At 40.3% G+C, this 21,804-nt stretch overlaps 1 protein-coding gene across 6 annotated transcripts in view; it reads left to right on the top strand.

The window, feature by feature from the left end:
- fbxw2 (F-box and WD repeat domain containing 2) overlaps positions 1-21,804 on the top strand; it is a 132,756-nt gene that overhangs the window by 48,887 nt on the left and 62,065 nt on the right. For 5 of the 6 annotated variants that reach the window (XR_013296660.1, XM_077585990.1, XM_077585988.1 and 2 more), the window contains one exon: positions 16,771-16,904. Coding sequence is in view for 4 of the 6 variants with exons in the window: in XM_077585990.1 (XP_077442116.1) it covers positions 16,771-16,904 (134 nt within the window). In the remaining 2 variants the exon portion in view is untranslated. Of the gene's footprint in view, positions 1-14,724; positions 15,370-16,770; positions 16,905-21,804 lie in introns of those variants that run through there. The other variant, XR_013296661.1, reaches the window with a different exon arrangement.

Genomic DNA, 21,804 nt, shown 5'->3' with positions numbered 1-21,804 from the left:
CCTATCTTCTCAAAATTTCACACATTTGATGAGAGTCCAGGTCTAAATACATCTACAAAGTTATTCATACTGATAGCGCCACCTACTGGCATTTTTTCTTTTCTTTTTTTTTAAACATTTAAACAAGTTTTTTCTCCAACCATGTTTCTGGATCTACCTCATATTTGCTCCAAAGAGTGTTTAGGCCTTCATGAAGTCATAACACGAAGTTTGTGAGTTTGTGCGAATCACTGTGGGCGTGGCAAGGTTCTATTCACCCAAAAAACAACGCCAATTTTGAGGGCCTAAACATGCACAGAAACTCCTGAAACTTGGCACACACATCTAGCCTGGCAAAATGAGCAATAATCTAATTGTGTTTTGTGCGATTTTTACAAAAAATACTCACTAGTGCCCCCTATAATTTTTTTTACGAAGCAGCCCCGGTTGTACGTTCAAGCAAGATCTACGAAAAAATTTTGGTATTTGAGGAAGCCAAGATCTACAAAAATCTTGGCCTGGACCATGTCAAGACCTGGGCCATTGTCACGGGTTCATTTCAGAAAGGGGAAAAAAATGATGAGGCAGTCGAAAAACTTCAGTGAGGTGTTTTTATTTACACCAACACAGCATTAAAAATGTGAAAAAAATATTTACAGTTGCAAGTCCAGTGCAAAAACAATCCCAACAATATTTACAAGTTCCATTAGTCTTTTCCGTAACTTACTGTGGTAGCCAGTCACTCACCATCCCACTTGGCTGAGCACCCTCTACAAATGAATTCAGATCCCTTTAAATACCCGTAGCCCCTCCCTCCGGGCAAACCATTTAGTCAATCATGGGGTATAATACCAAAAAGTAACCAACAATAACTAAAGCATGTAAATAAATAATATCTGCAACATATATTAACCTTAATAAAAATCCTCCAATCACAATCCATAACTTAATCTCTCAAAAAAAAACAACTAATTAAATAATAAACCAAACTACTTTTGTGGTATAGTCCATAGCCATGTGACACTTTAAGCGCGGCAAAAGCGCTATTTAAGTGGGAGTCCGGAAGTGCTTCGGATTGGTCCATTGTTTATTGTCCAACGACCCCGCAGAATGCAGGTAAGCATTTACGGTGCGTGTCATGCGTCGTTCGTCGTGTCGAGTGTGTATGCCCGGCACCAACAACGGGGAAAAGGAATGAGTCCAGGCGGCAGGTAAGCAGTTTGTGAAAGTGTTGAATTACGGGAGGAATTTGTGTGGGCTGTGTGAAAACAGTTTTGACGGAGCTCGTCGAAGAGCAAACAGCACACGTTCGCATGAACTGCTTCTCTCAGCTAGACGGCCGTGTGCTCCAGTCGGGGAGTGGCGGACAGTCACAGGCGCGCCGTCACAGCCATCAACAGGGAAAACAAATTTTGAGTTTTCTAAATAATTTATGACGGAGGCGGGACATCACATTTTGTTTCATATTTCCTTCGCTATGAAAGACAAAATGCTTAACTCTTTGACTGCCATGGATGTTAAAAGACATCAAGTAACAACCTACGGAGGGCCGCCAATGACGTTAAAAGACGTCATCCAATTAATTATTTTTTTTTTTTTTTTTGGAACGGGTGGAGGAAAGCCTTGGCCAGCTGTGGTGAAAGTTTCAAGCAGATCTAGTTAGCCTAATGACTATTTTTGGCCCCTAGATGGCAGCAATGACTCTCTTTTGACAAGATTGGGTAGGCGTCAGTAGAAGACGTGAGGCGGAGCTAGAGGGGACAATGGCTGGGGAAGGGAAGAGAACATGGCGACCGGATGCAAGCAGCTCACGCTCGAGCAGTTTTTTTCAAAGACGAAAAGCATCGACCAATGCTAAAGAGCACATTGATGACGACGATGATCATCATCGATGATGATGATGGTGACTCCGAGGTTGGAAGCATTGACGCGGCAGTAGAAGACATGAGGCGGAGCTAGATGGCTGAAGAAGCGAACAATGGCGACCGGTTGCAAGCAGCTCACACTTGGGAATTTTTTTCAAAGACGAAAGGCATCGACCAACGCTAAAGAGCACATTGATGACGACGATGATCATCATCGATGATGATGATGGTGACTCCAAGGTTGACGCTGAAGTTGCAAGCGTTGACGCGGCGGCTATGACGACGTCATAAAGGTTCACCGGCTAGCGATGCTAACACCGGAAAACGCGGAGCACAACCGAGCACGCTCAGGCGGACGTTCAATCGGACGAGGAAGAGTGCCCCAAGTCCAATGCATATTCATCGGAGGAGTGGGTACTGCTACTTGCTATTCCCCGGAAAACGTCTGCACGCGAAAGGAGCCATCGCAAGTGAAACTAATCTGTTGTGCAAATCCTGCTGCGTCTCCTTGCACGCATGGGAGCGTTACAAAAAGAAAAACTGTATTTGAAACATCCACATAATTGTAAATAGTACCACAGTTGCAGACATTTGTAAATAGTTTGCGAAGTTGTTTTGTCAAATTGTTACACTGTTGAATGGAAATAAACGTATTTTTCAACCAAAAAACACTTTTTCATTGTTGGTGATAGCGTTTTACAGAAGTAAAGCACATTTAGGTGTTTGTGGCATCATTCATGGACAAAAAGAAGTGTACAATTCACTAGAGTGCATGAAATAACATTGTTTCACAAAAAGCTCTTTTTCTCCGCTTTTTGTTTCAAAACAGAGCATTTCGGTGAAACTAACCATTTGCTATTGTTGATCACTGAAGAACGGAATAAGGTAGAAACAAACTATGACAAACTATTCAAAATTCGTCCTGTGTTCAATCACGTTGTCAGTAAATTCAAGGAACTGTTTCAACCGGGGAGGAATGTATGCATTGATGAGGGGATGTTGAGTTTTCAGGGACGTCTTTCATTCAAGGTATACAACCCCCAAAAGCCGATAAAATATGGGATCAAGTCATACATACTGTGTGACTCCCAAACGGGGTATTGCTTCAACATGCAACCCTATGTCGGTACCAGTTGTTCTCTGCCTGATACAGTGTTCAACTTACTAGATCGTCTGCCAGGAAATGGGTACACACTATTTATGGACAATTTTTATAATTCAATTGCTTTGTGTGAACGTCTCCTGGCAGCACGTACCAATGTATGTGGAACGCTGAGGAAAAACAGGGGTGAACCCAGTGAGATCACGTGCCTAACCAACACTGGCCTTGGGGTGGGGGGGAAACTGGTAAGGCACAGCACAAAAGTTTTGATTGTGGCATGGCAGGACAAATGTTTGTTGAGGATGGTGACAACTTTTCATAAAGACGAAATGCGGACAGTGGAGGTGTGGCGGAAGGCACAAAAAAAAAAAGAGTGCCTTTCCAAAAACCCATGTGTGTTCTGGACTACAATTCCACGATGAATGGAGTGGACAAGATGGATCAAAACATCTCGTACCACCCATTCACGCGGAAAACTTTGAAATGGCACAAAAAGTTTGTTGCATATCTGTTTCAGATATGCATGTTCAATGCATACATCTTGCACAAAGCTAAACATCCTGGGAAGTGTCAACACTTTTTGGAGTTCATCCAGGAGGTGGTGAGAGGGTGGCTGTTGCCACAAGATCAGGAGGAGGAAGTTGGAACTGAAGGACATGAGGAAGGCAGACAAAACAGGTCACCGTATAATGATCCTGAAAGCCGACTTGATGGCAACATGGCCAAACACACACTGCAATACATTCCTGCTACTCCAAAAAAAAAAAAGCCAGCAAGAAAGTGTAGGGTCTGCACGCGAAAGGGCATTCGCAGTGAAACAAACCTTTGGTGCAAATCCTGCTGCGTCCCCTTGCACCCAGGGGAGTGTTACACTCTATACCACACAAAAAGAAAAATTGTGTAGTTCAAACTCCACACAATTGTAAATAGTCACACATGCACACCTTTGTAAATAGTTTGTCAAATTGTTACACTGTTCTATGTAAATAAACTGTTATTTTGCTATCAAAAGAGACTTTTTTCATTGTTGGTGGTGGTGTATTACAGAAGTAAAGCACTATTTAGGTGTTTGTGGCATCATTCATGGACAAAAAGAAGTGTAGAATTCACTAGAGTGCATGAAATAACATCGTTTCACAAAAAGCTCTTTTTCTCCGTTTTTTGTTTCAAAACAGAGCATTTCAGTGAAACTAACCTATTTTCTATTGTTGATTGCTGAAAAACGGAATAAGGTAGAAACAAACTTTTTTCTGATGAAAGATGAGAGTCCAATCTTTCATTTGGTAGTATGTGTGTTTCCATAGTCCAAACACAACATTTTCTGTGGACCTTGAAAGATCAGTCAAAATACTTAAATCGTCTGGCACTAGCGACATCCCGTTTCTGAAAACGTCTGGCAGTCAAAGAGTTAATAACTCCCCGGTAAAGCTCCAAAAAATCTCAAACTTCATATGTATGTTTATAGTCACGACCTGAAAGTATCTCTATGACAATATTCAGTTATAAATATAGCGCCACCAGCCCTTGGGTCAACAAAAAATAAATTACGACACATAAGGTATTTTGTCCAAAATTTTGATACTTTAAGTGTGATAACTAAGTTCACCACTTAAAATGTTCAGTGACATCAGACCTATCCATACATATGTACTTTTTATTATTTTATTTTATTCTGCTTATAAAAAATGCCAATTGGGGCAACTCGCTACCAAAAAAAATAAAAAAGGACACTGATTTTTGAGGGTCTTAACATTGGCCTAAACTCATTGAATTTTATATGAAAAGGTTTATTATGCCATTTTCAAATGCATTTGGCTTTGAATGTGCCACTACTCCAACTTACCAGTACCCCAACGTTGCTGGCCCGGGCTGCGAGGGCTCTTTATAGCTGCTCGCAGCTCTAGTTATTGTTATTATTATTATTATTCTCCGCAAATGATCGTATTTTTGGGGACTTAAACATTTACGAAAACTCACCAAACTTTGCACCCGGTGAAAATGTTTATATTATGAAGTTGTCATAACATAAAAAAATAAAAACAATCCCGGCATGTTTAACCTACAGCTACGAATATTAGCAGGCACGTGTAGCACCCTGAGATGTACAAAAAAGTCTGTTGAAGAGGAAATGCTTAATAACTCCGCTGTACAAGCTCCAAAAATTCCTAAACTTCTCATGCATCTTAGATCACCAAATGATTCCCGAGCGCAGCTCCTGCTGCGGCTCACCGCTCCCTCGGGATGGGTCATATGCTGAGAATGAATTTCGCCCCACTTAGTTGGATGTGACAATCAGTGGTACCTTAACTATAACTTTAATAGCTACAGCCTGAAAACATCTATATGATAATATTCGGTTACATATACAGCGCCACCTAGTGGTAACAAGAAATTTCATACTTTACGATTTTATCTACTGTGCCGAGCCCGTTGAAGGGATCCAGGTGAAAATTTGTCTGAATAGCCTTAAGACGTTTAACCTTCAGCTATGAAAATTGGCAGGCACGTGTCGCACCCCGAGACGTACAAAAAAGTCTGTTGGAGGAAGAGGAAATGCTTAATAACTCCGCTGTACAAGCTCCAAAAAATCCTAAACTTCTCATGCATCTTAATAGCCACAGCCTGAAAACATCTATATGATAATTTTCGGTTACACATATAGCACCACCTAGTGGTGACAAGAAATGTCATACTTTATGATTTTTTCTACTGTACCGAGCCCGTTAAAGGGATCCAGGTGAAAATTTGTCAGAATAGGCTTAAGACATTGATCATGCCACAGACCGAATATTGTAACTTTTCGCCAAAGGGCGTGGCCGTTACGGTGCCACAAAGTCTAAAGATTTACCGTGACATTAAAAGATGCGTTAATTTGACCTAGATGATCTTCTCAAAATGTCACACATTTGATGAAAGTTCAGGCCTGAAGACAACTAAAAACTTATTTCTTCGTACTGATAGCGCCACCTACTGGCATAATTAAAAAAAAAAAATTAATTTGGGACGTTTTTCTCCAACCACATTAACTTTATCTACCTCATACTTGCGCAGTAGAGTATTTAGGCCTGTCACAACATGAAATTTATGAGTTTTCGCTAATCGCTGTGGGCGTGGCAAGGCACTGTTAGCCAAGAAAACAACGGCAATTTTGAGGGCCTAAACATGCACAGAAATTCATGAAACTTGGCACACACATCTGGTCTGGCAAAATAAGCAATATTTTATCATGTATTGTGCGATTTTTACAAAAATGACTCAGTAGCGCCCCCTAGAATTTTTAGGTATATTAAGGAGCCCAAGACTTACAACAAAGTCTCTTGGAACAATATGCTAAATTAACTCTTTCACTGCCATTGACGTTTATAGACGTCAAGTAAAAACCTACGGAGCACTGCCAATGACGTCTAAAGACGTCATCCAATTTTTAAAAAAAAAATTTTTGAAACGGGTGCGGGCAAGGCTTCCGGAGCTGTGGTGAAAGTTTCCAGCCGGTCTGTTGTGCCTAATGACTATTTTTGGCCCCTAGAGGGCAGCGATGACTCTCTTTTGACAAGATCGGGTGGGCGTCAGTAGAGGCGGAGCTAGAGCGTCGAGCAGGAGATGAGAATGGAAGACAAAGGAAAAATGGCGGCCGGTCGCGAGGAGCTCACGCCCGAGCCGTTTTTTTCAAAGACCAAAAGCATCGCTGAAAGAGCACATTGTTGACGACGATGATCATCATCGATGATGAAGATGAGGGTGGTGACTCCGTGGTTGGGAAGCATTGACGCGGCAGTAGAAGACGTTAGCTGGAGCTAGATGGAGGAGGGAACAGGCAATGGCGAGCGTTTGCAAGCAGCTCTACACTTACAAGACGAAAGGCATCGACCAACGCTAAAATAGTACATTGATGATGACGATGATCATCATCAATGATGATGAAGGTGAATCCGAGCTTGACGGCGAAATTGGAACCGCTGACGCGGCGGCTATGACGGTGTCGTAACGCGGAGCGCAACCGAGCATGCACAGGCGGACGTTCGATCGGACGACGGAGAGTGCCCCGAGTCCAATGCATATTCATCGGAGGAAGTGTGTACAGTCTGCTACTTGCTTTTTATTCCCCGGAAAAAAAGGCCGTCAAGAAAGTGTAACGTTTGCACGCAAAAACGGACCAATGCGAAAGTGAAAGTAAACTGTTGTGCGAGTCCTGGCGTCTCCTTGCACGCAGGAGAGCGTTACAAAAGGAAAAACTGTATTTGAAACATCCACATAATTGTAAGTAGTACCACAGTTGCACACATTTGTAAATAGTTTGCGAAATTGTTTTGTCAAATTGTTACACTGTTGAATGGAAATAAACGTATTTTGCAATCAAAAAACACTTTTTCATTGTTGGTGAAAGCGTTTTACAGAAGTAAAGCACTATTTAGGTGTTTGTGGCATCATTCATGGACAAAAAGAAGTGTACAATTCACTAGAGTGCATGAAATAACATAGTTTCACAAAAAGCTCTTTTTCTCCACTTTTTGTTTCAAAACAGAGCATTTGGGTTAAACTAACCATTTTCTATTGTTGATTACTGAAGAACGGAATAAGGTAGCAACAAACTTTTTTTTCTGATGAAAGATGAGAGTCCAATCTTTCATTTGGTAGTATGTGTGTTTCCATAGTCCAAACAACATTTTCTGTGGACCTTGAAAGATCACTCAAAATGCTTAAATCGGCTGGCAGTGGGGACAACCCGTTTCTGAAAACGTCTGGCAGTGAAAGAGTTAAACGAATTTTTAAATGTCCCATTTTTTCAGATTTTTCCACATTAATCCATTGTCTTCTCAAGGAAACAACCAATTTTTCCTGATCGTTGTTTCCCCATTGTTCTCAACGACTAGGACAAAACAAGCAGCCACTTTTTCCTGATCGTTGTTTCCCCATTGTTCTCCACGAAGCGTTTGCGAGCAGGGGGAGAAAAATAAAAGGAGCAGCCAGCTTCTCAAATTTCAGTGGGTGTGACAAACCTTTACCAGAGCCTGTGCCATTATCCTGAGGGGGCGGGGGCGAGTGCACTTCCGTGTCTTATTGACGTCACCAAGTCACGGAAGTTTAATCTGCGCATTTCAAGCACACAATTTAGAAAGGAATAGAAAGCTAATGAAGTCGCAAACTGACTTTTTTAATTCCTGGATGGATTGTGGACAGGCCGGGGATGAATATTATTGATAGAAAACCCCACTAAAGTGGGACTTTTAACTCTCTCAATCAATACGTCATTAGCATCATAGTCGCCGTGTACACATGATGCACCTAAGCTTTTTTTTAATGCAAGAGTGTATAGGAGGGTCTGGCGCAACTTCTGATTAAAGGATTAGGCTTGACTGCAATGTTATTTAAAGGGACTGCAACATGAAAAATCAACTTTTTGGAGCTTTTAGCCATGTTAAAATGCTAATTCCTCACCAAAAACATGACCAAAGTTGTGTTTTCCTCCATTCGCCTCTGTATGAGAAATTTTTGGTTATTCTGCTCTCTGAAAGATATTATAACATTTTTAATACCTAATTTCATATATCAACTATTGTTACACATTATGAACATTTTAATTCTTCATATTAACCTATAAGACATATTTTGTGTCCTGAGCAGAGCAGATGATGTCGACCTCGTATGGTCTGGCCTTAAGCTGGGTCATATTATTTAGTCTAAAAAAGTTCCTTCTCAGCGTTTTGTGCGAAAGCACATTTAGCCCTTGAACCAGAATTTGTCTCAAAAACACACACACATACTCCTTTGGCTGGTATACACTGATTGGTCCAAAATTCCTTGTTTTATTTGTACACGCACATCTCGGTCATGAAAAAAGAATTAGTTTTGAAATAACACACACACACACTTTACTTTCTTCATCAGTCACGGCCACTGTAAATTTGGTTCAACTTGTTTGTGAGATTTTGCTATGGGAAAATCCTTCAACTATATAACACATTCTGTCTCAAAAACATCCACCTAACCTTGTTTACGCCATCTGCTCACGGAAAAGTACCAGAGAGTATGTTTAGTCTACAAATGAAAAGGAGGAGGTCTTTATAACTATAAGAAGCTATTGTACACGTAGAAGAGGACATTTGACGCTCTGAAATTCCACGTTCTTTAAGTGAAGAAATCAGAAGCTGTTGTATGTCCAGAGACTCTCTGTTTTTATTAAATCATTTTTGCAAAAGGTGTATTTTTCTTGCATCAAACCTCTCCTCATTTTTGGAACACGCAAAGAGGACAACATTTCTTTTATTCCTCTTCATCTCCAAGCACTAACCCCTCCCAACCTGAGAAAAATGAGCTGTTGGCACGGTTTGAAGTCATTGCGTGCGGCCCCACCCCTGCACCGCCCCTGCAGACTTAACACACGCCCACTTTCTCTGAGACCTCCCTTCATGGGATAATGACAATAAACATTCTGTCTAAATGAATTCAAAGCAATCAATTATTCTTCACATTTGCAATGACAAAGTGCAATGAAATGACAATTGGCTGTCTTAAAATGACACGGGTGTAGACTACAAGTAAAACATTAGCGCTGATGACTTTAAATGAATGGAGGGTGTAGTGGATAGTGCGCTCGCCCCATAAGCAACAGGATGCTTTTTTTTACTCCTTCTTTCCTCTAACCTCTCTGCTCCCCTCCCCTTTCACGATTTCTTGTGGCAAGGACCCGTTTTGTTTCAAATGTTTATTCAAGAATTGATGGCTTGTGTGACCAAACGCAGAGATCTAGCAGCCCGTGAAATTTAGTATTTATTTAACTCATATTTCATAAGAAATTACATCGTGATTGTGTCAAAGGTATGATTTCATCATTATATGCCTATAGTTAACTGTAGAAGGGCTTAAAATACCAAGGTGTTGTCCCAGCAGGTGGCAGTAAGTATAAGATCAGCCAGTATCACGCAAGGATCTTGTTGTAGAAGAAGAGAAGCAGGAAGTGTAGATTGGGACTGCGAGTGTCGTCTGTCACTACTAGCGTGTTGTAGAGCAGCGGGGAAGAAGTAGAAAATAAGTGTAGCAATAATTGATGTATTTTTGGACAAATTAGTAATTTGATCGGGGCACCACGTTCTGTTTACTTTCAATTTTGGACAAACACAATGAATAAAATCCTAATTCTCATTTATTTATTCATAATCTGAAGTCGCAACATTCAATGTTCGTGGTTCTTTGTATTAATAAAATAATTACTAATCCACTCGAACACAAGCACGATTGAGACTGAACTAGATTTAGAAAAACATGCATTTATTCACTACTGTTACACAAGCAAAACACTGCCTACCTAACTATCATACGGTGAAAAGAAAAGGGATAAAAAATAAAGCTTATGTAAAAAAGAAAGGAACAATTTAATGAGGTAGAAAGGAAAAATTTGACTTGCCGAATCTGTGAGATATTTGAAATGGAAGTTGCACCAGCGATATGTCAAATTGGCTTTGACATGTGCAACTTACTGGAGTGAGTTGAACCGAGCTAGCGGAGGGAAGGTCGATTGAAGACAAAAACTGCTCCCAAAAAGGCAAGACAAAAAATTAAAATATTCCACGGTTGGATGAGGTGCGACGCAGCTCAGGCTCAAGGTGGATGGCTCTTTCAGGCGAGGTCGGGGGCTTCAATCGGAGTTGTACTCTCGGCGCGCGAGAAGATCCTCGTCTCAGCTGCCCAAATCCCGCTGCTGAGACCGAGATCTGCTGCGTGCCTGCGTCTCGAGAACGACCATCCGTTGAACCAGCTCGTGCCGCGACGGGACGCTCGGAGGATGGAGCAGGTACTAGTTGACGCTTGGGGATTGTGCGCTGCCAGAGTCCAAACCGTGGTTGCTGGGTGACTCACGGAGTCCCGGAAAAATTTGGCGGCGACTTTGTGCCACCGAGGTGGGACGAAACACAAAAAAAAGAGAAAAAAGAAAAAAAAAGAAAAATGAGGAGCAAAAAGTTCATCTGGCAGGAGGGCGTGCGCCTGGGTTTGGAGCACGGCGGCGGTTCGGTGCGATCGCCAAGTCCGAGACACTTGGTCGTTCAGGGAACAGAAATGCCACGTGGTTGAAAAACGTGGCACGGCACCGGGGAGTCCTTTTGTCAGTTCTGGGCCAGACGAGGTGAAAAAGGTGAATGAAACAAGAGCGCTGAATAAAGGTCGCGCCGGCTGTTTTAAAGTTGTGGGGCGTGCCCGTCAAAAAAGGGGGTGCGGCCGCCGTCCCCTCTTTTGGCTCAACCAAAGTCAGAGACTTTTAAACTCCAATTTATTTAAAGAATTAATAATTTTGAATTAAATTTTGTCAGGCTGGCAAGTCAAGTTCTTCCAAGCAAAACATGTTATCGTTACACATATCAACTAATAACGCATCATGAGATAATTTCGTTCTTTCCGGAGTAACTAAATAATCTCAGGGTTTACAATCATCGTTCCTGTTGAAATACATATGACATTCCTTTTTCATAGCCATACATGATGTGAAACATTCAGTTGTGCGTAAATTCACTTGTATGTGATAAATTTCTTATGTGAGATGTGTAAAATTGCTTTGTGGATTATAGGTGTTTCATATAAGGGCAGTTCCGATCGTAACCACTTGAAGGCACTCTGGTCACGTGTAACCTTCAAGAAGGCTGGAATGTACTGACCAGGATTCCAACGGACCTTTTGGCCCATGTTGTTTTATGACTTTTGATAAGAGTTTGCAGACTACCAGTCTGCAATGTCAGCAGGGTTGAAGATGATGCTCCCCGATAAAATACTTTGGTGCCATAATCTTGTGGTTCTGGCTGGTGACAAATAAGCATTCACATCCTGGTGAGATGGTCTGTGGTTTACTTCAAAAGAGTGTAATCTCTTTTGGATTGTCTCTGGTTTAGGAAAAAGGGGGAGAGTGGAGGCATATCACCCCACCCTAGGTTGACTAAGCGCATATTTCCAAGAGTGAAATGTTAAGGGGAGGAAAAAATAATAAATTGAGGGTGACTGGTCTATAATTGTTACATAAGTGATCAGCAGAACAAAACAGTTAACCCTGCAGGATTGCTTTTTGGCTTAAAAAAAAGCATCCTTATTGGCTCATGAAAGCATAAAGTGCCTTAAATTGCACTTAGATGTATTTTTCATTATTAAAAATAAATAAATAGCACTTTGCCTTCATTTATAATTGTTTTGTAAAACATTAGCTTAAAAAAAAAAAATTAAAATGTCCAGTATGGCTCTTTGGATTTTAGGAACACAACTTCAAGTGCATTACAAGTGCAATATAATGTAAAAGCAGGATACCTTGTTATTTTATACATGGACCATGTATAAAACAATTATGTATCTTGCCTTATATTGCACTTAAAGTTGTGTTCCTAAATCCTAATGGCCATATTAGACATTTTGAGTTTATATATATATATTTTAATTTAATGGGCAAAGGCATTTTATGAAATAAATCAAGACAAAGTTCTATTCATCTGATTTCATTATTTATTTGTTATTTGAAAAACAATCCGATCCGTGACTTTTGTGATACGTTGCACAACTACAAACACTGAACTCTGTTGCACCACTCTGTGTTCATTCACTCCCTGCGTCCCTGACTCCTACTTTGATGGTCACCCCAAATAATATAATCTATTATGTTAAAATGACTCGAAAGGACTTGAAACTCAAAGTGTAGGATTGTGAATCGCTTGAGACTTCAGTCTTGACTTGGGACTTGACTCAGGACTTGTCAGTCTTGACTTCGGACTTGACTCGGGATTTGAAGACTTGAGACATACTTGTGACTTGCAAAACAATGACTTACTCCCACTTCTGAGTGAATGTGGACTGATCTCGTTTCCGTCACATGAACATGCACAATTTTATATATTTTTTTTCATCATAGCCAATCGCGGCTTATGTGCGGCCCGAACCGAACCAAACCGTGCGGATCACGGATTGTATTTGATCCGTGATCCGCACGGATCAAATACGATCCTTTGCACCACTAATTCCAAAGTTTACTATTTTAGCGCAACACATCTTACATATAACGTGGCAGCGAGGTGGGTGGCGTTCATCCATGTGTGTTTTTGTCTGTGCGCGAGACGTGTGTCGGCATGTGCACTTCCCAAAGTGTCCCGTAGATTATGGGTACAGCGCTTCTTAGTTACGCAATATTTTTAACATTCTGTGCCATGTTTATTGTCGCATTTTAATAATCGAAATTTGGACGTTTTGAATAGAGACAGATTCGTCCATGTCTGAATCGCGATGCATCTTCTTCTTCTTCTTTTCCTTTCGGCTTTGTCCTTCAGGGATCGCCACAGCGAATCAGTTGCCTCCATCTAACCCTGTCCTCTGTATCCTCTGCTCTCACACAAACTACCTTCATGTCCTCTTTAACGACATCCATAAACCTTCTCTTTGGTCTTCCTCTAGACCTTCTGCCTGGCATTTGGAAACTCAGCATCCTTCTGCAAATATACTCACTATCTCTCCTCTGGACATGTCCAAACCATCTCAGTCTGGCCTCTTTGACTTTATCTCCAAAGGCTCTAACATGTGCTGTCCCTCTGATGTACTCATTCCTACCAAAAAACATGGCTGGTCTCACCACAGTTTTATAAACCTTTCCTTTAATTTTAGCTGAAAATGACACATCACACCGGACACTTTTCTCCACCCGTTACAGCCTGCCTGCACACGCTTCTTCACTTCTTTTCCACACTCTCCATTGCTCTGGACTGTTGACCCTAAAAACTTTAACTCCTCCACCTTCTTGGTCTCTTCTCCCTGTAACCTCACTCTTCCACTTGGGTCCTTCCCATTCACACACAGATGCTCCGTCTTGCTACGGCTAACTTTCATTCCCCTCCTTTCCAGGGCAAACCTCCACGCCTCTAGCTTCCCCTCCACATGTTCCCTGCTCTCACTACAGACATTACATCATTTTACATCACTACATTTTACTGCTACCTCTCCTATGCATTTCCATACCTCCACAGGTATATCATCAGGCCTTTTCACTTGTCATCCTCTTCAATACCCTTCTCACTTCACTCTTACTAATTTTTGCTACTTCCTGGTCCACAACAGTCACCTCATCTACTCTTTGTTTTCTCTCATTTACCTCATTCATCATCTTCCATCACACTACTGGCATCTGTCAACACACTTCTATCCCTATCCTTTATTACCCTAACCTGTTGCACATCATTCCCATCTCTGTCTCTTTGTCTTGCCAACCTGTATAGATCAGTCTCTCCCTCCTTACTGTCCAACTTAGTAAACAAGTCATCATAGGCCCCTTGTTTGGCCTTTGCCACTTCTACTTTCACCTTGCGCTGCATTTCTCTGTACTCATGTCTACTTTCTTCAGTCCTCTGTGTCCCACTTCTTCTTAGCTAACCTCTTTCTCTGGATCCACTTCTGCACCTCCTCATTCTACCACCAAGTCTCCTTATCTCCTTTCCTTCCAGATGACACACCTAGGACTTTCCTACCTGTCTGATCACATTTGCTGTAGTTGTCCAGTCATTTGGAAACAACTCCTGACCATCCAGAGCCTGTCTCAACTCCTTTCTGAAAGTTATACCTTTCCTTTTTCAGCTTCCACCATTTCGTCCTCTGTTCTGCCTTTGCCAGCTTTGTCTTCCTCACCACCAGTCATCCTACACACTACCATCCTATGCTGTCTGGCTACACTTTCACCTACCAATACTTTGCACTCGCTGATCTCCTTCAGATTACACCGTCTACACAAGATGTAGTCTACACAATGTACTCCTTTCTCCACTTTTGTAGGTGACCCTGTTTCTTCAAGAAGACGACAGCCATTTCCATTATTTTTGCAAAGTCAACCACCATCTGTCCTTCTGCGTTCCTCTCCTGGGTACCAAACTTGCCCATCACCTTTGTTTCCTACATTAACGTGTCCATTGAAATCTGCACCAGTGACAACTCTCTCACTTCTAGGGATGCTCTGCATCATTTCATCAAGGTCCAACCAAAAGTTCTCCTTCTCCTCCTCCAGCTTACATCCTACTTGTGGCGCATACCCACTAACAACATTAATCATCAGGACGTTCCTAACAAACTCCTCCTTCACGATACTCTCTATTTCTCTTCCTATCTACACCATGATAGAACAGCTTGAACCCTGCTCCTAAACTTCTAACTTTGCTCCCTTTCCACCTGGTCTCCTGAACTCACAGTATGTCCACCTTCCTCCTCTGCATCATGTCAACAAGCTACCTTTTCCTGTCATAGTTCCAACACTCAAAGTCCCTACTCTCAGTCCCAGACTCTTGGTGTACCTCTTCTCTTTCTTCCTATGAAAACACCTTCCTCCTCTCCTTCTTCGACCAACAGTAGTCCAGTTTCCACAGGCACCCTGTAGGTCAACAGCACCGATGGTGGTCGTTGTTAACCCGGGCCTCGACCGATCCGGTATGACAGTCATATATTTGATTTGCATGTTTGATTTGGCCAAAGTTTTACGTCGGATGCCCTTCCTGACACAACCCTCTGTATTTATCCGGGCTTGGGACCGGCACAAGAAGACACTGGCTTGTTCCCCCTTGCGGCTACATTCACTGAAAGAAAGCCTAAAAAACACTATGGGATGCAGTCTATTTACATTATGTAAATATTGCCTGATTCATTTATGATTACATTGATAGAATCTTTCTCCTGCAGTACTTTTTTTTATTTTTTATTCGAGCCCCTTGAGCGTTTCCCCTTTTTCACTGGCATTCCGGTGGCCGTACTAAATACTTTGGCTAATGCTAGCACGATTGCTATATTGGCACAGTTCAACAGTTTTAAACATGTAAATACTTACCATTACCTATGTACCATTAGCCAACATGTCTTTCACATTTCTATTTCTATTGTGTGCATTTTAAGTTGATATTGTGCTTTGTTAAAATGGCAGTGCTGAATAAATATTTTATAATTATATTATAATTTGAATTAATTATAATAAATGCAATGATAGTAAAAATTGGCATAATTTTTTTTCTGCGTTTTGGTTTTCAGTTTTTGGCCAAGCATTTTCATTTTTTGGGATGTTTCGGCCACAGTCCCTTTTCTTCTTGTTAAAATCGTTGCTGTATTGAATGGAGAACTGGCGCGGCAGCCAAATGGGGAAAGGCAAACCTGGTAGTGAATATTGTGCTAAATTCATTCATAATCATCCGTATTCTGTTTAGCCATGCTGATGTGAGGGCGGGGTACGCGGAACGCAACTGCTCCTCCGGCTACTGCACGCAATCAATGACGCTGTTCCAAAATTAGAAACAGCGGTGCGGAACCTCTATTAAATGAGCTGACCTTGACACTCGCTAATGTATTGCATCTAATAATGCCACAAATAAGCAGAGCAGTAATGCAGCACGTTGGAATTTCATGTATCCTCTATTTCCGGGTTTGGTTATGCATTCAGCCCTCGTCATTTTTGTCCAATGGTAGCACAGATCGTCACGCGGGTTGACGTGATTGCGCAATATAGTCCCCCAAAAAAAGAAGAAAAAAACTGTGTAAATATGAACCGCATCAAACGAAAAATAATCAAGTCCGCTTTTGGTCCGGACCGAGCAAGCAGATTAAATGACTTTTCTGGTCTGATTACACACTTACTGATACTGATTCCTAAATTATCAACCATGATTGTTATGGACAGACCGTGAGTAGCGCAGTCCTACAACAAAATTTCCGTTAAACTCAAGGACTCATGTCCCTCCAACTCGAATACAAAATCAGCTTTCACTTGAACACTTATTTGTTTATGGCAGACAATTATAAGATGTATTGATCTTAATTTGGGTAATTTGGTTTGTGTCTGCTCAGTTTTCAGCGTGGACTACAATGATGAGATGGACATGTTGGTGAGCGGGTCTGCAGACTTCACTGTGAAGGTCTGGGCCTTGGCAGCTGGTGTCTGTCTCAACACTCTGACTGGACATACTGAATGGGTTACCAAGGTCTGCTAACAATTTTATTTATTTTTTATTTAACTTATTTTTTTAAGAGACATGTTCATGAATATAGGCAGATTTTTCTCAAATTCCAAAATGCCTTTATACAGTAATTTATGGTTCACAGCTGTTATGAAATGCCGTAAAAAAAAATAATACTAATGTGTGTGTATATATGTATATGTATATATATCCTCTTAAGGCCCAAGCTGTTTTTTACATGCAAAGTGCTGTCCACGTATGTGGCCACTAAGCCTTAGGATATATATATATATATATATATATATATATATATGTGTGTATATATATATATGTGTGTGTATATATATATATGTGTGTGTATACAGACGCTCCCCTACTTCCGAACATTCGAGTTGCGAACAACGGTACATACGAACATTTCTGCGCGTACAGTATGTCGAAAAATGTTTGGAAAGAAATGCTGTAAGTTAGATTTTGTATTGCGCGTAGTGCTTCTTTCCGCCGCTAATACCGACGATTGGCGCTGTGAGAGCTCATTGGAGGCTGAGCAACGTGGCGAGGGGGAGGAGGAAGAAAACGCCGGTCCCCATGAAGCAGGAAATAACTTTTGAAGCCGATTCCAGCGACGACGAAGAATCTCTCATGATATAAAATCCTCCTCTTCCTCCTCCTCCATCATCTCCTTAAGCATCGAGTACATCTTCCAAAAGTAAGTTAAACTTCATTTTATTTATCTTATTACGTACATGTACATACTGTGTGTGTCTCTCTCGCTCTCTCTCTCTAACATACGTAGTACAGTACAGTACTGTACGTATTCTCTCCATTTTATTAATTTTTTTTCAGTACAAACCAATGCAGGTTACTTGTACAAGCCTTAAACATACTTATATAAACCTTCAATATACTTATATAGGCTTTAAACATAAATTATAATACAAAATATAGCACTGAAGCAACTTACGAACAAATTCACCTTACGAACGATCGTCCGGAACGTAACTCGTTCGTAAGGTGGGGAGCGTCTGTATATATATATATGTGTGTATATAAATACGTGTGTATATATATATATATGTAGACAGTACCTGGAGGATGAAAGAATTGATACAATTGAATGGCTTTTGAATGTTTTTCCCCGGGTACTACGGTTTTCTCCCACATTACAAAGACATGCATGGATGGATGGATGGATTTTAGCCACCAGGAACCTTACTAGAATCGGCTACCTGAGCAAAAACGTGGCTATGGTAGAATCTTTAAGGAAACCATCTCGCGCACGCGACATATCAGGCCCTTCACAGTCTGATATTAAGCCTTTTTGCAGTGCCACTATGACACAAGTTGTGGCCGTGTCAGAAATGGCACCGTCAATTCATAACATAATACAATTAGTTTTACTAATGAACTCATTCAAAACGTATAAATATTAAAAAATATATATTTTTAATGATAAAACATACAGAAGGCTTTAATACAGCTTCTGACCTGAAGAGGTCACTTAAAGCAATGGTAGTTATTACAAAAAATGACCAACAGATGGCAGGAGAGTATAAGATAATCAGCCAGGGCCATGTTGCAACAAGCTCTTTTTCCCAGTGTTTTTAACAAGTTTGTGAATAATGATGAAACTCAACTATATCCTAATGCTAATTGCTGCAAAACAGAAACGGATACAAATACAATATATGCTTTTTCTGCATCCAACAATATAACTGCCTTTCTGTCATGTCGCTGTGACATGCTAATAAGGTTAAATAGCCTCCTAATATTGTTGGTAGAATTACAACCTTTAATGAAGATCGCTCTGAATAATTTATGAGATTAATGTTTTTTTAGTCGAGATGGAAAAGCCTTAGCGATAATTTTAAAGTCAGTGTTTATTAGTGATATCGGACGGTAACTTGACGGAAGGGTTGGGTCTTTTCCTGCTTTAATAAAAGTTTAATTGCTGCTTTGTTCATGTGTGGACGTATGTGTACATTAGTTTTAATTTCTGTTACTACTCTGAAGAATAATGAAGCAAGCATTGACTAAATGTGCTTAAAAAATATGGCCGGGTAACCATCCAGATCAGGTGCCCTGCCATTAGGCATACTGTCTCCAGCACTGTAAAGCTAATTTATAGTCAGTGGAGCAGCTAGAATATCTTTATGTTCAGTAGATAATTGAGGCGTATTTAAGCTACTAAGGAATGCCTCAATATATTCAGGGCTAGGCTTGTTAATTTTTTAGTATAGGTTGCGGTAATAGTTTTAAAAAATATGATTAATTTCATCTGGTGAGTGTGTGCACTCACCAGTTGTCCTTTTAATAGCCGTTATAAGAGATTTTTCCTGATTGCGTTAGAATGGTTTGCAAGAAATTGACTTTATTATATTCATAGTTGTTGTATCGCAATTGTTGTGTTATAAACTTGGTCTTTTTTGCATAACATATTGTCTAACTGTATTTTTGTAATTTAATCCATATTTGTTTATTTGGTTTTATTGTGTATTCATCCGTTAGTTGTTTAATTTTATCTTCCAAGTCATTTTTTAATTTGTGATCCTGTTTCTTTTTATGAGATGAATATGATATGATTTTACCTCTTATTACAGCTTTCCCTCCTTCCAAGAGAAGAGATGAGTTTGGAAAGTCATTTATTTTCAGAAAGTCAGCCACTCTCTTCTTGTAATTTTGTCGAACTCTGCATCTTTTAGCAGCGATAATGCGAGATGTTAAAACTCCATATCTAGGGTGGTTTAAAGGTGTAATCAAATTTTAGGGTGAGAGAGGGTCCATGGTCGCTGATAATAATAGGATGTATTTTTGTACCAATTTTGTCAGCAATAGAATTATTTGTAAGGAAAAAATCAATTCTTGAAAATAATTGGTGCATTGCAGAAAAGAAAGTAAATTCCTTCTTAGTCGGTGTTATATTATACATCTGTGTGTATTATACATCTGTGTGTTATGAATAGAACGTAAATAAGTGCGGCAAATAAATCGGCAAATAAATCAAAATCAAAATCTTCTTCTTCTTCTCCTTTGTAAACAATCTCATTTTTGATGACCTAAACATTTATGAAAACGTACCAAACTTTGCAAACTCCTCGGGCTCAGCGAAAAATGTGATATTATGAAGTTGCCATAACAACATATATACGCCCTCTAGTGTGGGAAAATATGTTTGACCAAGGGCTACAAAAATTGGCAGGCATGTGAAGCGCCCCGAGACACACAAAAAATTCAGTAGAAGCCATATCCTAAAATGAAGTGAGCTATGAATGTCCAATTTCGGCCCATTTTTGCACATTCACTGTGGTCATTCTTTTAGACTATTTGCCAACAGTTTTCATCCAATTTACTTCTAACTTGGCATGTATCATGTCAAGACCTGGGATAACAACTGGAAAAAAAATCTTGACTTTTTGAAATACTATATGACAGGAGCGGGGCCTCAAACTTTGCCTTTAATATTTCCTTCATCCAAAAAGAGGAAATGCTTAATAACTCCGCTGTAGAAGCTCCAAAAAATCACAAACATCTCATGCATCTTAATAGCCACAGCCTGAAAATATATGATGTATATATGATATATGATAATATTCGTTTATGTAGCGCCACCTAGTGGTGACAAGAAATGTCATACTTGACATTTTTATCTATTGTGCAGAGCCCGTTTGAGGGATCCAGTTGAAATTTTGTCAGGAAAGCCTAAGATGTTGATCTTGCCCAACACCGAATATTGTAACTTTTCGCCAGAGGGCGTGACCTTTATGGTGCAGCGAAATCTGATGTTTCACCGTGACAATAAAAGCTGCGTTAACTTGACCAAGATGATCCTATCTTCTCAAAACACATTTGGTGAGAGTCCAGGTCTGAATACATCTACGAACTTTGTACTGATAGCGCCACCTACTTGCAATTTAAAAAATAAAAAAAAAATCTTCTACTTTTTTCTCCAACCACGTTAACTGGATCTACCTCATATTTGCTCAGAAGAGTGTTTAGGCCTTCATGAAGTCATAACACGTTTGTGAGTTTTCGCAAATCGCTGTGGGCGTACAAGGTCCTGTTTGCCACATATGGCACACATATCTGGCCTGGCAAAATTAGCAATATTTTATCATGTATTGTGCGACTAGCGCCCTCTAGAATTTTTTAATAAAGCAGCCCCGTTGGTATTTGAGGGAACCCAAGACCTACAAAAAAGTCTCTTGGACCCATATGCTTAAATGAACAGGAAGTGAGCTACCAATTTTTGAATGTACAATTTTTGCCAATTTTTTAACATTTACAGGGGGCATACTCTTGCTCATTTCTCCCACGTTTTGATCCAATTGACTTCAATCTTGGCCTGGACCATGTCAAGACCTGGGCCATCAACAGGGGGAAAAAAATCTTTCTAAATACTATATGCGGGGGCGGGCATCATATTTTGTGCTTCATATTTCCTTCGCTATGAAAGACTAAATATGTAATAACTCCCCGGTACATGCTCCAAAAAATCCCAAACTTCACTTGTATCCTTATGAAAATAGTCAGTTTAATAACTTGGCTAATAACTCCGCTGTACAAGTTCAAAAAAAAAAAAAGAAAACAGAGGAGAGGAAAATCTATTTTGTGGTGGTTAATTTCGGTTTTTGGTTAGCAAAATAGAGCTCATTCTATCTTAGCAACCGGGCGCTGCCATGTTGGATTTTCCCAAATCTCGCTGCAGGTCTCGCATTAGTCACAGCATCTCGCAGTCAGCCCAGTAGTAGGCTATATACTTGTACCCAATATAAACATAAGTGTGCAAATTTATAATAGTAGTATTTCTGAATGGGTTGTATAAGTCATTTAACAAAGTGAAGTTGATTAAAAAATTATAATAATAATATTAAAAGATATACATTATGTACATTTGAGAATATTTATGGTGCAGATCTCAAAAGTT

Source organism: Vanacampus margaritifer, chromosome 14 (assembly GCF_051991255.1).
Source record: "Vanacampus margaritifer isolate UIUO_Vmar chromosome 14, RoL_Vmar_1.0, whole genome shotgun sequence".
In the NCBI taxonomy this organism is placed as follows: domain Eukaryota; kingdom Metazoa; phylum Chordata; class Actinopteri; order Syngnathiformes; family Syngnathidae; genus Vanacampus; species Vanacampus margaritifer.
Note: the sequence above shows the minus strand (reverse complement) of the source record. Positions and strands in the feature narration are given on the sequence as shown.